General features: G+C 37.9%; 1 protein-coding gene across 1 annotated transcript in view; it reads right to left on the minus strand.

Annotated features, from left to right (window-relative positions):
* Positions 1 to 5,859: 5,859 nt before the first annotated feature.
* The window catches only part of LOC128742247 (trichohyalin), a 65,790-nt gene continuing 55,600 nt past the window's right edge, over positions 5,860 to 16,049 (minus strand). Inside the window, exons 4-6 of the mRNA XM_053838542.1 lie at positions 7,002 to 7,133; positions 6,248 to 6,940; positions 5,860 to 6,182 (exon numbers count right to left, since the gene is read on the minus strand). Coding sequence (XP_053694517.1) covers positions 6,105 to 6,182; positions 6,248 to 6,940; positions 7,002 to 7,133 — 903 coding nt within the window. The 3' untranslated portion in view covers positions 5,860 to 6,104. The remainder of the gene's footprint in view (positions 6,183 to 6,247; positions 6,941 to 7,001; positions 7,134 to 16,049) is intronic.

Below are 16,049 nucleotides of genomic sequence, written 5' to 3' on the forward strand. Positions count from 1 at the left end.
AATAGACTTTATTCGTCACATAATATCTTATTAGAACAATGCCATAAATCAGCAAGTGAAAATCACTCACGCCAAGTGTGGAACGAAACCCTGATATGGCTAACAATAAATAGCGGCCTGCCACAATAGATCAAATAACTGGTAGCAGTGGAAAATTGTTTCATCAAGGAAAAAAGAGTCAAAATAATATTCGAAAAAGATTTACATATGATTCAAAGCAAAGTCAAAGATTCACAGAGATTCAAAAAACATTTATAACAGTCAAAAAATATTCAAAAACAGGCCAAACGATTTGGCTCTATTCGATACAAAAAAGTTAAAAAGAGTTAAAAAATAAAAAGGAAAATAAGGAATCAACATTGATTCCTGACTTTTCTAATAACCCACAATAGAATCAATATTAAAAAAATCAACGAGTCAATGTACTAAAAAACAAAGGTAAAAAGGAGATATAAGAAAAAACAAGCATCAATTTCAAAGCATCAAATCGGGATCAAGTCAAAAGAGAGCTACAAAAAAAATCAAAAAATATAAACGATAGTCAAAAAGTTAAAAAGGCTGTACAAAAAAAAAAGAAAGTCAAGAAATTGGTAAAAAATAATTAAAATAATAGCCAGTGATCCCAAAAGAATTGAACGAAAAAAATAAAGAGTCAATAAAGTCAAACAAGGTCAAAAAGGGTGAAAAAAAAATTCAAAATATTCAAAAAACCAAACAAGAGTCCATAAAAAGTCAAAATAATCAAAAGAATCTCAAAAATGAGTCCAAAACAGATAAAATGAGACTTAACAAATACTTTAAAAGGATTAGAAAAATCAAAAACGTAACAAAATGAAGTGTGGGTCAAAAATAATTTTGTACAAATTCAAAAAACAGCAAAAGAAAATCAAACAAAAAAATTAAGAGGGAGCGACTATTGAAATAATATAACAAAAAAAAGAAAAAAAAAAGAATCAAAAACATCAAACGAAAGTCAATAAGCAGTTCACAAAAATCGAAACAAACTGAGCAACAATTGTCAAAGAGAAAGAGAACAAGTGAGTCAATCAGTGTGTTTATGAGTGTTTTTGTAAGGGTAGGGGGATTAGGGGCATAATGAGCACACGGGGCGAAATGGGCACCCCTCTTTTCTAAGAAAGTACGCATTTTGTAACATCATGTGGCATGCGAAACACTGCTGTAGGTACTACAGTATCAATTTATCAAAAAATGAGTGATCTATACTTTTAAAACACGGAGTTATATTAAAAAACTTAACTAGGTTCTCAGACGCTGAAAAAATTATAATTTTGGTGCACTACCAAATAAGCTTTTACGATCATTTAAATATCTTAATCTATCAAGTGCACACTGCAACATGATGTATACATTGTATCTCAAATTTCACCTTCATTGTAGTTTTGATTTTATACTATAATTAGTGTAAAAACCCATTTTTACTTTAACCACTTGACTGGGGGCGAAATGGGCACCCTTAGGTGGGGTAAAACGAGCACTACGTCGCATTAACTAACCTGTCAGTTTCTTTGTTTATCGCATCAATGCTTGTTTACAGTGATGGTATAAATATGCCAAGGGAATCTGGAAGACATAATTGGTCAAAAAAGGCCTTGCAAGCGGCCTTGACCACTATAAGGCGAGACGGAATATCCACAAAATAAGCCGCCAAGTACCACGGCATTCTGCGGAAGACGTTAGCCCGGTATGTGGGGCCATACGAAAGGGAAATTTCGGGGCAGGAGGTGGACCAAAAAACACAGCTAGCTTAAGTGTCATCCGAAACATTCCTTGTGTGCTCCAGAGGTAACCTCCGCGGCTCAATTGGCTTTAAGCGGCTTGCGGTCAATAGTTTTTTCGACGTTTTTACACGTTTTATGTTTGTGTATGTATGGGTGTGTATGTGTCTATGTGTATGTATGTGTGTATGTATGTGTGTATGTATGTATGTGTATATGCATGTGTGTATGTGTGTGTGGTTGTTGTACTTATATACACCCTTCAAGCATGTGTTTATAAGGGTGCTCATTGTGCCCCACACACTGACCGATTTTTTGTTTTTGAAGCATGAATTTAAATTGCAATTTTCGACATCATGTCAATTATTTTTCAATTTGTTAACAGTATGCCTTTGATTATCGATAGTGAATGTATGTTTTGCAATGACGACACTTTAAAAATTCAATCATTTTGGGTGCTTAAATCAGCCAACAAGTTAGGGTGCTCATTATGCCCCTAATACCCCTATATATAAATTAAACAAAAATCACTCAAAAGATAACCGAAAAGTGTCACAATAAACCCCAAAACGAGTTAAAGAAGGGTGTAAAAACAAATTTTTAGTTTCACCAAAATATGGTTGATAAGTGCCAAAAAAACGATTCAAAACCAGCCAAAATAGAATAAAAACTAGACAAGTAAAAGGCTGATAAGATCAAAAAAAGAGACAAATTAATTAAAGAAGGATCAAAAATGAGTTCATAGAGATTCAAAATAAAAGCCGAAAAACGAAACAAAAAAAAATACAAAAGAATTGACATAGATTTATAATCATCGAAAATTACTCAAAGACGAACCAAAAAGGGTTAAACAAATTATAAAAGAGTCAAAAGACAGTCCAAATTTCTCCAAATTAAACAGCAAATGATTAAAAATATGTCAAAAATACCCAAAAGATTCCAACAAAAATCAAAAAGGAATTCAAACGAACGTTAACGAATTCAAAGAAAGTGAACAAATTATTAAGGGATGTGTCAAAAAAGTACTAGAAGAGTTAAATAATATCAATAAGAGTCAAAAAGAAGTCAACAAAGTCGAACAGCAGTCGGGAAAGAATAAAAGAACTCCAAAGAAGATTCGAGTAAAGTCTGTAAATCATGAGTAAAATAAAATTAGAAAAAAAAATTTAAACAAAATATCATAAAACGTAGAAAAAATACAAAATACAGAATTCAAAAACGAGTATAAACAGAATCAAAACAGTAAGATTATGATCAAAAAGTGATTACAAAAGAGTTAAAATAAAACCAATTGTCAAAATAGAATCAAAAAGATTTAAAGAGGTGTCAAACATGTATCGAAACGTGCTGAAAAAATTCGAAGGAGATTCAGATAAAGAGATTCAGAAATAAAGAAATTGAAAATGAATTAGAAGAATTGTAAATATGATCAACAGTGAGCTAAAAGAGATAAAAAATTGGGTTAGAAATAGCTAAACAAGAAACGGAAACGAATCAAAGAGAATCAAAAAAAGAGTCATAAAGTCAACTGAATAAAATAATTCAAAAGTGTTAGAAAAAGTCAAAAATTACTTAACAGAATTGGTAAAAAGGTGGCGCTGAGAAGTTAATAAGAGCTCGAAGAATCATTGGTCTACGTAAAATATAAAAAAAGAATAAAGAAGTAAATAGAACCAAAATATGCAGAAGTAATACTTATTCATTTTTCAAACGAAAAGTATAAAAGAGTCGAGAAATCGATAGAGTAAATAGATTCAAAAGAAATAAAAGCCAAACAAATCAAGAATCAAATGGTATTTAAATAAACAATCGAAAGAGTAACTCAAGTGTTACTATACTTTTTGGTGACGGTCTGTCATCGATCTTGCGCCGAACGAATTATAGTCTTCTAGTACTGTCGGTCCTGTGCTGCCGTTCTTCAATCCTCTCGAACATCAGCTGACCGTGCGTCGTCCCCGACAGCGCACATCCATCGGGTGCGGGGTCTGCCCCGAAGTTTACGGCTTCTTCCTGGTTCTCTGCTGAAATTAGTTTTGGCTACTCTTTTGTCGGGCATTCTGCAGCCTGGCAGTCTGCTGTATTGTACTACCTTCCATGATTCATGCCCGTAGAGGGCCACTGGAAAGAGTAGTGTTCTACAGAGCAGCAGTTTCGTATGAATTTGTAACCTTCGGAACAGCTGCGTAATTAGTTTCGTCGGAAAATCATACTCTAGTATGATTTGCCACCGCTCATTTAGTTTGACTGAATCATACACCGCTTTAAAGTCCACAAAAAGTTGATGAGTCTGCAAGTTGTACTCCCGTAACTTGTCTAGTAACTGACGTCGGGTAAATGTCTGATCCGTCGCGGAGCGACCCTCAGGAAAACCAGCTTGGTAGTCACCGACGAAGGATTCCGTTGACGGTGTCCGTCGACAGAACAGGATACGGGAAAGCACTTTATAGTCTGAATTGAACATTACATTGCCTCGATAGTTCTTCACTCGAGTACATGTCGTCCAACCACTCCTCCGGCATTTGTTCTTCCTCCTAAATCCTGACAATGATTCGGTGGATTGCTGCGTACAGTCGCTCCCTCCCCGTTTTTTGGAAGCTCACCCCGGATACCGTCCTTCCTAGTCTAGCCTTACCGCTTTTCAGCTCACTGATTGCCTTCTTAACCTCCTCCTGTGTTGGTGGCTCCACAGTTTGGCCATCACTCACAATGCTTATCTTGTTTCTGCTGATCTTCCAAGTCCAAGTATTAGCCAAGTGCCTCCAAGTCTGCCTCCCGATCTGAGCATTTTCAACTTCCATAATGATTTTCACGTCATGTTTTGCGCACACTCCATAGATCCTTCTCGAGTCTATAGTAGATCTCGTCCTTAGCATCATCGGATTTATCATTTATCGATGCGTATATGTTGATTAGGCTGTAGTGGAAAAATACATTCCGCTGATGGGTCTGCCATCTTAGATGTAGCTTGCGGGATACAGCGCTCTGTATTCACGCGCTCGCTCCGAGACAGATGTTGTTTGAGCCGCCCCTCACCTGGGGAATAGGCGCAGAGGTTTGCACTTCCTAGCTTAGCTGATCCAGTACATGAAGCATTTTCAGTTACTGCCATCGATCGTCATCATTGGCTTAGATCTTCGAGGAAGCTCTAAGTAGGGGCTTGAGAGAGCCAGAGCTATATTTGACGCTCTTTCCAAGTAACTTTATCCATTTCATACCAATTCATTTTATTCATTTCAAAATTTAAAAATAGTTTAAAAAGTGAAAAGAGTCAAAATAGATCTTTTAACGTTTTGAAATCGGAAGTGTTTTCTCAAGAGTTTAAATAATTGAAAACAGGAAAACCTGTGTTAAACCACCGAAGTGCAAAGTCTGAAATCCCTCAATCCGTATATTGATGATGATGAGAGATTAATTCGCGCACAATTATTAGATCATACCAGAACGACTTTGTTGAACATCCACTGCCACTTTTATTTTCACTTTAAGAAGGTTTGATTCTATAAGAAGATTACCTCGTTACATTTACTCTGATTCTGGTAATAGAATCAATTTCATCGAATTGTTTCACGCGCTCCCAAATTCGGCGGACTTTGGGAGGCTGCAGTGAGGGTAGTGTACGCATATAAGGTAATACCCTTTTTAAATTCCAAGCCGCTTACTAACCGTTAAATGAAAAAATCGGATTGGTAATATTTACTTCCATTTTTCCTAAATATATTTCTGGTCGTTGCTTTTTTTTTCAAACCGCGGGTAGCAGGTGAAATGTAAGTTAAAAAATGCAAAAAACCGCACAAAAAATTGAATTCGTCAATATTTTTTAAAAATATTATATTTCTTATTTGCCACGTTTTTGAATACCAAATTACTTTAAACTTACCATATTTTTATTATCCGCCATTGTATTGTTGATGTCTGCAGTGCTCGTGGTCAGTTCTTTAAATTTTTTAAATTTGCCAATTTTCATTTTTCTCGACCTGACCTTTCAGATTTTTACAAGTCGTTTCTAATCGATGTTGTTGCGATTATCGGCGCTGTTGAAAGAAAGATCTTCACTATATTCCAGTTGCAATTTTAGTCAATTTATATTATTGAATATATAGAAGTCTACGGTATTCTCCCGATATTTTATTTTCCGTCTTCTACGTAACTCAAAGTTCTGTTTTACAGTATTTCTTCGTTTTCAAATTATTTTTAGGTTCAACATTACCAACGTGATGGTCACTAGTTCAGAACTTCTGCAACAATACATAGTTAATACATCGATCATATTCTACTAATTTTATCACATCATAATTTAACCGCCACAGGCGTCGCGTACAACAATCTATTTTTGTAGTTTCAACTTGATAGATGCTATCTTCGCGTAATTTATTTAAATCCTTTCTTAACCTTCTTCTTCTCGAGCACTATAATTTCATCGGCAATATTGTAGATGTCGTCAACAGTCTGAAACGAAAAAAAAAATATAATTAGAAATCTTGTATCCAACAGCTTATCAAACGCTCATTTACATCCGCTTCCTTCAATCGGGTGATCTTCGGATCCTCGTTCCGTGCCTTAACTTTCTTCTTCTCCAGCACCTTATTCATCTCTTCCTTCATTGCTTCGGCTTCGGCTGCTTCGGCATCCTCTGCTTCCGAACCTCCCACACCCTCCGCTGTTTCCGTTGTACTTACATCATCCAACGCATCCGATTCATCCCCGGAATCTTTACTATCCTTATCAATTTTGATCATAACCGATGATTCCAGATCACTAGGAATTTCACCCTGATTCATCGAAATGTAACCTTCCTCCGGTGAAGCAAGCTGTCCCTCCACGGCGTCCACCGACTTCTTCGGTTTTCTCTTATGACGCCTTTTCTTCTTTTCCTTGCTCCGATCGGACTCCATTCGTTTTTCGTCATTCGTATCGAAATCTCGTTTTTGAATCTTCTGGCCCAACTCTATCCGTTGCTGCATGAGCAAAGCTCTTAAATCCATATCACGACAGGGTCCCTTTTTAGTTTTTAACCGTAGCAAGTTCAGAGCCCTTTCATCGTCTTCGATCATGTATAGCTTTTCCTTCTCGAGCAGCTCCTCCCGTCGTGAACGACGTTCGATCTCTTGCTGGCGGTTGTAGTCCTCCATTTGCAACCGTTCACGCTCCCAGCGAAGCCCCTGCTTGATCAGCCGTTCGGCATTTTTCTCCCGGATGGTTTTGAGCTGTGAAACAATGTGAATGTCGATCAGCAAATCATAGAATTAAGTTTAGCTAATATGAAACCTTTTCACGTTTGCTACAAATTTGTTGGTTTGTCTTCTTGTTGACGTTAAAAACTGCACTACTTAATTCTTCGGGAATGGAGTCGCCAGCACCCGAAAGGATTAGGTTGCGTTCTCTGTCCAGTTCTTTGGCCTTGGTTGGTAGAAAAAAATTAATCATTAGCCAATACCGAACAAAAGCTACAAAAGCCTAAAAGTAAAATAAGCCCCTTACCAAAACTACACTGTGCAATGGAATCAGCCGACGGGGACAGTTGTACAGACTATATTTCCCATTCAGGATGAGATATTTTTGGCGCTCGAGCTCTTCATACTAATCAGCATCGGCGGTGATCAGCGGGTGGAAATTTTGTGCATTTACCGGTGGTACACATTGGGTGATTCAGTGCAGCAAGAAGCCAGTGCAGTGCAATTGCCGATAGGCAGATCGATGACAATATGATGAATGCCATATGGCGTACCGATGATAATGGTATGGTGCAACAATATGAAAGTGAAAACAAATGTATGAGATTATAATGAATAAACATAGGTATAAAATTCTGTGTAAATGATAGTGGGCAAACGTTAAACAAATGAAACGCAATCACCATTACTCTAGCTTATGCCTGAGGGCGTACTAGCCGGATGTGTATCATGTGAAGCTGAAGCGGCTACAGAGCGCAAGGAAAGCACACGAACAGCCAGGAACAGTCAACAGTTAGGGTGATTTGTGTGAATGATAAACGGTTCGCCCAATGGGAAACATTCACAGCAGGCATGAGCCAGTCTACGAAATAGCTGAAAGTCACAATACGACAAGAAAGATGGAAACTACATCGACCACAGGTGGACTATTCCCGTACGAACCGACATGTGCAAGCATCGCAGTGGGTGGATGTCGTCTGGCTGCAAACGAGGTTTCCTCGTCTTCGGTGTAAGTAAGTCAAACACCAAAAGATTATTCTTTGTCACCTTTGTGTGTTTCTATGTCGCTCTATGACCGACCCGAACCAGTGAGTCCGGACTACAGTCTGTCTGTCAAGTCAAGACACACACAAGGTTAGGGAAGGAACAATTCACAGACCGGAAATGTCACACAGGCGAGATGTTGATTACCTACTAATTTGACCCAATAACATAAATTAAATAAAATTTCAATGTAACAAATCCATAAGGAATTCCTGCCTGCATGAAGCTCCAATGGCCCAAAATGCCATGTCGGAAGTTTATTACAATTATTACATCACGAACGCAGAACTACCCTTGCACCTACCACGAATGATAAATCTTTACACCATTTGGAGAACGACCACAAGCAGGTAGGTAGTAAAAACAGCAACAGGTGGGCTGGCTGAGAGTTGTGGAAAATGTCATTTGGATGGTTATCACCCCAGCAATGTTCAGTGGTAAGCTACTATGAGCAGTGCTTGCAGTCTCGCAGTCAGGAATTTCACACCTGGGATGTGCTTTTGTGGGTTGTATTGGCTAACCCTGAGATGCTATCGTAGTCAAATTTACCTCAATACAAATTGAGCTTTTTGAATTGAATTATACAAAATTGTTACAAATAATTACACTGACATAAGAAAACCTAAAATTAAACTGATACAAAATAGAGATAAATTAAATAAATTTGTTTCGATCAAGAGTTCAAGAGTTTATATAAAAGATCAACATTTTGAGAACTATAACACAAAAAAACGAAATAAAACTGTAACTTTAGACATAATAAGTTGAAATTTCAACTGAAATGAGACACTATTTTGACATCGTAGTGATAAAATTAAAACGTATCGAGTCGTTGGTCATTTTTTGAGGATTACTTTTAACAAATAGTACCAAAAAAGTATATTCCCGAATGTTTGGTAGTAGTTATTTTATGTTCTAGATACTAGCGTGCCCGGACAAAAACAGAAGTTAGGGCACTCGCTTAAGGTTTACTATGGACTTGAAACTGAGATTAAATTAGACTTGAAACTAAACTTGAAATTGATTTTAAACTGGACTTGAAAACTTACTTGAAATGGTAACTATTTTTGTGCAATCAAAATTAGCCGATCAAATTGAAAACGGCGAACTTCTGAGCTACGCAGGTTATGTCGTTTCACGTTAAATTTTACAAAGAAGGTGGGGCACGTGCTCCAGTCACCAGCCTGGGCCGGAGGTTCCTAGTATATGAAATATGCGTTATCAGAAAATAAGGAACTGATTCGATCCCTCCAAAAAGTAATATTTCGTGAACTCAGCATGGCTTCATTCCCGATCGCTTTTTACGAATTTAATAGATTTTATTTTATGTCGCAAAAACAAGAAGTACATTTATGCAATTTACACGAACTAGGAAGCAGACTTCAACCAAATTTCTCAACAATCAATCCTATGGCTAAGCTGTAAAGCTTGGTTCCTGTATCTCTACGTTAATTTATTAATTGACGTATTTACGTTAATTTACTAATATCTCAGGTGTGCCGCAAGGTAGCAATACGGACCCATTGGTTTTATTCAATGTTTTCCAACGAGGTCGCTCCGATGTTGGATATCTTGCAGACTTATGTACACTGGTGATCTGATATTGTTTCTGGCTGCTAGAAAAATTAATAACTGTCACCACGTGCTATATATTTGTTAATTAGTGTGAACAAAACTAGCTAAGATTAAGTGTTTTGAAATGCAAAGTGAAGAGCTTTTACCGCATTAAGAGCTCTTTTCTGCCTATTTTTCACTTCAAATATCATATTGATGGGATTAAACCGCGCGGATAACACCACGTTCAAACACCGCCACCTTCAAAGATTTTTAAACGTCACTAATTGCCTCATATTTCAACCCTCTGGTGCCCAAATTTTATTTCAGCCTGAAAGTTTTTTATTGTTTACTTTTGTGATTCGTTACTCGACTTTGTTGATGCAAACCCAAATTTTACAAAAATAGAGACCGACAAAAGAAGTTTTTTTTTTCAAAAATTGCAGCAGTTGAAACAAACTTTCTTTTGTTTTCTTGGTAAATGTTGCAGCAACAGAACATGTCTTGTCGCAAGAACCGATATGAATAGTTCAGTGCATCATCACAGCGGCAATCATCGGCATCGTCTAGATTCCGACCGCGTTCAACGACCTAACTGCTGGTCACAATTTACTTTGCAAGGGTCAGGCTTGTAATCCGTATTTTATTGAAAATATTAGTCCTTTATAGAATAAAATATTATTACTTGTTTCGAAGGGTTATTTGTTTGGTATATTATAGAAAAGATATTTTATCCATGTTTGTACATAAATGATTGAACTTGTAGAGTATGTTTTTATAATACTTATTTATTACTCTGCTTTCTTTAATGTTTTTTTCGGTCCTTTCGAAGAAAGACTTGGTCAGCATGGCCAACATAATTGAAAAAGGGAAACTCAGATACTCCGAAATCGGAATATAAAACGAACGATCCGATGCAACCATAGCTAAATTAAAGGAAATGGTTTCGTACGACCCATTTACCCACCCATGATAACCAAAATATTTATGTATGGTCATTAATAGAAATCATTTGGTATAATCATTATTGGTGAAGTACATGTATGGTTCGGTATGACCATAGATTGATGAAACGGCTCCGTACGACCATTGATAAGTAAAATGATTCGGTATGATCATTGTTCAATGAAGTATGTGGTTCGATACGACCATTGGTGAAAAAAATCTCAATCAATGTGTAAAAAGATTCAATGTGCAAATGAGAGATCCAATTTGCGTGCCCTCTCTTATGCTCTTATCACAGCGGCATAAATGGATTTCAACTTAATTTTTCTTAAGGATGAGCAAGCCAAATGATTCGGTATGACATAGAATTAGATGGTCCGGTTCGACCTTAGATAAATGAAATGTTTCGGTACAGTTATTGTGAAATAAAGTAAATACCTGATGATGGCCGAATAAAATGTAAGCAGCAAACCGAAACGTAATCAACAAAGTTTAATATTTCACCGATCGAAAATTCAATTTAAATTTATCAATTCAAACAAATGTACATAAAAGCGCGATAACTAAAGCCAAATCATTGTTTAGTAAAGTATATGGTTGGTCCGTTGTGACCATAGATGGATGAAATGGTTAGGTACTACTTACTTACTACCTAATTGGCCTAACGTCTTATGACAAGGCCTGCGCAGTATAATTTCGCCATCTGTTTCGGTTCATGGCAACTGATCTCCAGTTCCGCGGCACCCAGTGCTCGCCAGATCTCCCTCCACCTGGTTTTGCCACCTCGCTCGCTGTGCCCCTCTTCGTCTTGTTCCTACCGGATTTGATGCGAAAACCATTTTTGCAGGATAGTTGTCCGGCATTCTAGCATCATATCATGTTGGGCAGATCCGTCCAGTTTTAACCACTTTCTGAATGCTTGGTTCGCCGTAGAGACGCGCGAGCTCGTGGTTCATTGTTCGCCTCCATACACCGTTCTCTTGCACTCCGCCAAAGATGGTTCTTAGCACCCGCCGTTCGAAAACTCCGAGTGCTCGTAGGTCCTCTTCTAGCAGTGTCCACGTTTCGTGCCCGTAGAGGACAACCGGTCTAATTAGCGTTTTGTACAGTATGCACTTTGTACGGGGGCTCAAATTGTTCGACCGCAAGTGTTTGTGGAGTCCGTAGTAGGCCCGACTTCCGCTGATAATACGTCTTTTAATCTCACGGCTGGTGTTGTTGTCCTCTGTTGCCAGTGAGCCAAGGTATGCGAACTCGCCGACTACCTCGAACTCATCCCCGTCGATTACCACGGTACTGGTTAGGTACGATCGTTGTTGAATAAATTATTTGATTCGGTTCGACCATAGTTGAATGAAAAAATATGGATCGGTAAGAACGTAGATTAATGAAATGACTTGATACGTATTGGCCAAGTAACAATTCTAAAGCCACTTAGTTTTACTTGAATTTTATAAAGGTTTTTTTGCGACATTCATTACGACCTACGATTTTATTGTGATATTGAGTCCAAACACACTTCTAGCTAGCTAGAAAACCATAATAAAACTGTTAATAAAGCAAATTCATTGTGGTTGTTTATATTACCACGTTAAAACTTGTTGGCTGCAACACGTCTCTTATGAACTCACCATAAGTGTGGCGTAGCAATACAAAATGGTGCACCAATTGATCTAATCGCGGTTGCTTGTCAAACCGCAATAAATCTGTTAGTTTTATCGAGCTATTCAAACGGTTACCCCCTGACCAAACAGTTTTTTGCTACTATTATGAAGAATATTAAAGTTAAACACCAAAATCATTTTTTATACGAGGCCATATTGCCACACTCTAGTATTTTGTTTTAGCTCGCAAATAAAAATTCAAAGTAAAGTAAAAATGCAAAGCAAAGCGTTTTGCAGAAAGAAAGTTATTATCAATCGGTTTTCTTGTCAGAGGAAGCAACTAAAATTATCTTACCAGAAATTGAGATTGACTAACTGAATATATTTATTTTGTTAAAACAACCAGTTTTCGAAATTTGCAAAATTTCAGTGGCGCGTTGATTTTATTCACCCATCATATCAATATGCACGATAAAATTAAATGCACACAATGCTGCAAACCAACGGAATTGCTTCAAATTTATTAAATATCCTATGGGATATTTTATTATGGTCGCTATTAAATTATGGCGATGATTGTCAAGCAGCGACAGCCTAACCGGTTTTAATGCTGCTGTCAGCAGAGCATGATACGACTACTTGAGCTTATAACCTGATTTTTGTGAACGTTATGAAAACATTCTGAGGAGGGGGCCACTTGGTCAGAAAGCAGTTCTATAGCAGTCATCAGAAAATTCTGGTGAAGCTTTATTAGCGGTTTTATGACATTGGTCATGAAAATCACTATACGAGCGTAATAAAACTTGGAATTGTTACTTGGGTGGTAAATAAAGTGGTTTTGTACGATCGTTGTCAAAAAGTTGGATTTATTCAGTATGATGAATTAAGATTTTTAAAGCTGCATTGGTTTGTGAAAGTGCCATTCATGATGAATAACATGACAGTAGTTTTTCCTTTTCACCGCATTCAGTATGTTAGGATGCAAATATGTAGAGGCCATCGCTGATTGTCAACGGAGACTGTGATATTGAAAAGAGAGACACAGAAGAAGAGTAATATGTTCAGTGGAAATGAACAAAAATTAGACGAACCTCGGTAAAATCCCCAGGCAGAGAATCCTGCGGGTCCAGAAAGACACAATAAAGCGTGTGAAAGACCCGAAAACTTGTGTTTCGTCTTAGAAAAAAAGTCAATAATATGGGAGGATTGTGCTAGGACATCCGACCGTTTTCGCCAGGTGCACCTAACCAGATACCAGTAAATTGTATTGCATGTGCTGGTAATTGCGCCAGACTGCTGTATCATTTGGGCGATCAGCTCAGGGATTAACCTCAACCACAAACTTTTTTCCAGTTTCACCTGAAAGAACCATCTTCAGGATTTCGAGATACCAGTGATGTGAGCGATAACCAAATTGTGGACGCTTCAATACAGGAGAAGGTTAAGAAGGTAATTAGAGATCTAAAAACGATAAGCCTGCTAGGAAGGCGGAATCCCGGCTGAACGTCTCAAAATGGGATGCGAGCGGCTAAACGAAACCACTTTTTCCAGTGGGCGTATGATTCAGTCAAACGAAATGAGCTGTAGCAGATAATACTAGAACGTGGTTTTCCGAAAAAAAAAACAGTTAAGCTGATTTGTGTGACACTGGGTGAGCTAAATCATACGCCAGAAGAGCGAGTGAAACCTCAGTCGCTTCCATAACTATGAATAGAGTGAAGCAAGGGGATGCACGTTGTAACCTGCTATTCAACACTGTTTTGAAAGGTGGAATACGAAAAGCAAATATAAAAGGGAACGAGTTTATCTTCACGAAATTTCACATGTTTCTTGGATTTGTGGATGACGTCGGTACTATCGGAATCAACCGTACAGCAGTGGCATTTAGGCCCTTTGAAAAATTTCTGTCGATGCAATCATGTAGAATCTACGCGCAACTGTGCAAGCCACTTATTTTGGTGACGTCAAAATAAACTTGGTCCTGCTTCATGCCATTTTTTGATCCAAATAACTTATATGCTCATTTGTGATTTATAACTACCACACAATAAATTAAGCTGCACAACAATTTTGCCAATGCCAGCCGATATAACAAGCATATGATAAGCTGCTATACAACAAAAATGTCTTTGGCAGTCATAGTGTAACAGTTAATTTGCCGCAGCGACAATCGGCAACGCACTGCTTGTTTCTATCGCACTGACCGAGTAGATAACAGTTTATCTTCTCGGCGGTAGAAAAAAGAGCAATCATACAGAAATAATAGTGTCGCATAGGAAGTGTGTGGTGCGCATACGAGGAATGAGAAAATAGGGAGAATAAAACAAAATTAGGCATTAGACTACCCAATATCACGGGCGGCAGTAGTTTAGTGAGTAAAACATTCGAGTACCAACCGAAAGAGCGTGGGTGCGAGCCTAACCTTCCATTGCACAACGCGATATTTTTGTTGTATATCGAAATTTTCCAGTTCACCCAATTAGCCATTCTTCGCATTAGACATTTTCTCCCTTTCGAACAACAAATTAACAAATATGTTTGCTAAATCAGTGTCGCACTTCGAGGTACAAACGAAGAAGCATGGAAAAAGCATCGCAATGTAAAATTGAAAGTCCTGTAATTGCATTTGCAAATGCTTTTTCAAAAGGGATTGGGTTTAATGGGTTTTGTAGATAATGTCTTGTCTCCCATCGCCTGGCCCCCTTCAAAGCAAAATTCTGGCCTCGACACTGGTTGTGGTTGAGTATGTTAGAAAAATTAAGAGTCTCTGGACTTTTGATTTCTGATTTAGATCCTATCTGAATACCTATTTTTTGCTTTTTTGAAACTTTTCATTCTGGAATATTCCCGAAACATTTGCAGTGTACCTTAGGGGAGCAATCTAGGATCTCTTTTATCTGCATTTTCCAACAACGAATTCTTTTTTAGCGTCAACTGTAGAGCCTACACCGACGACGCGACGTCAACATATGTATAATTGATAATAATACAACCTATTTTATGAATTTACAGGTGATTGCAGGTCGTGCATTTTTGGGCATTCACCATCAACATTATCCAATATTTGTGCGGTATAACTAGGTCGAAGGTTTAAGATGCAGTATTTAGGTATGTGCAGGTAGACACAATTATTAAAAGCATTTTTAGTATCCTTCAAATGATCAAACTTGCTGAAGATTGCAGAATAATTGTTTTTAACAATCCTTCTTTCCAAAATTTTACGAGATAATGTTCCATTCTAATTTGAGTACTATTACAACAATCTTTAAACAGTTTTGGAAAATCTCCTGGGAACGTACCACTGTCACTTAACTACGCTCATGTCAACCAGACCCCTGATTCACTTAAAGTACCACTACCTACAATAGTAACACCATACTGGCAGACCGGCAACATATCCTGGTTTAAGAGCTCGTTCAAATGTAACCGCTGACTGTGGAAAAGTACAAGTTACTATTTACGAGGACCAAGCCGCTCAGCTCAGCACAGTAGGTATGTTGGATTCCATGCACGTGATCCGTGCAGTAAAGCGACACTCGTTCACACGTCGTCGTTTGCCAACAAAGGTGCACTTTCCTGCCGCCATAGACTTGACAGCCTGTGGAAGACACACGCGCCACACCGCCATCTGGCTGGGTGAGTCTCGTAAAGAAAAGATATTTTCTTGATAATCGTATCAACACGCTGGGGCACGTTTGAGTAGTAAAGTTGCGTTTATTGTCCATCGAGTAAAGCTGGGCCAGAAGATTTAGTGGTAAACCACCGTACCGGTTCGAACCGACACGTTGAATCGAAAGAAGACGGTGTCCTCTTTATTCGATTGTGATAACCTGCTATTGCTACTGTACCGAAATGCAGAGTGTTTTCGTACTGCTAGCAAATATGGATTTTCCATGCTTAAGTTGTTTTATGATGACAGCCCGTCAATTACTGATGAAAGAAATTGGCCGAGTTTGGAGCGAAACTTCGATACAAATCAGGATCACAATGCATTG

This window comes from Sabethes cyaneus, chromosome 3 (assembly GCF_943734655.1).
Source record: "Sabethes cyaneus chromosome 3, idSabCyanKW18_F2, whole genome shotgun sequence".
Lineage (NCBI taxonomy): Eukaryota > Metazoa > Arthropoda > Insecta > Diptera > Culicidae > Sabethes > Sabethes cyaneus.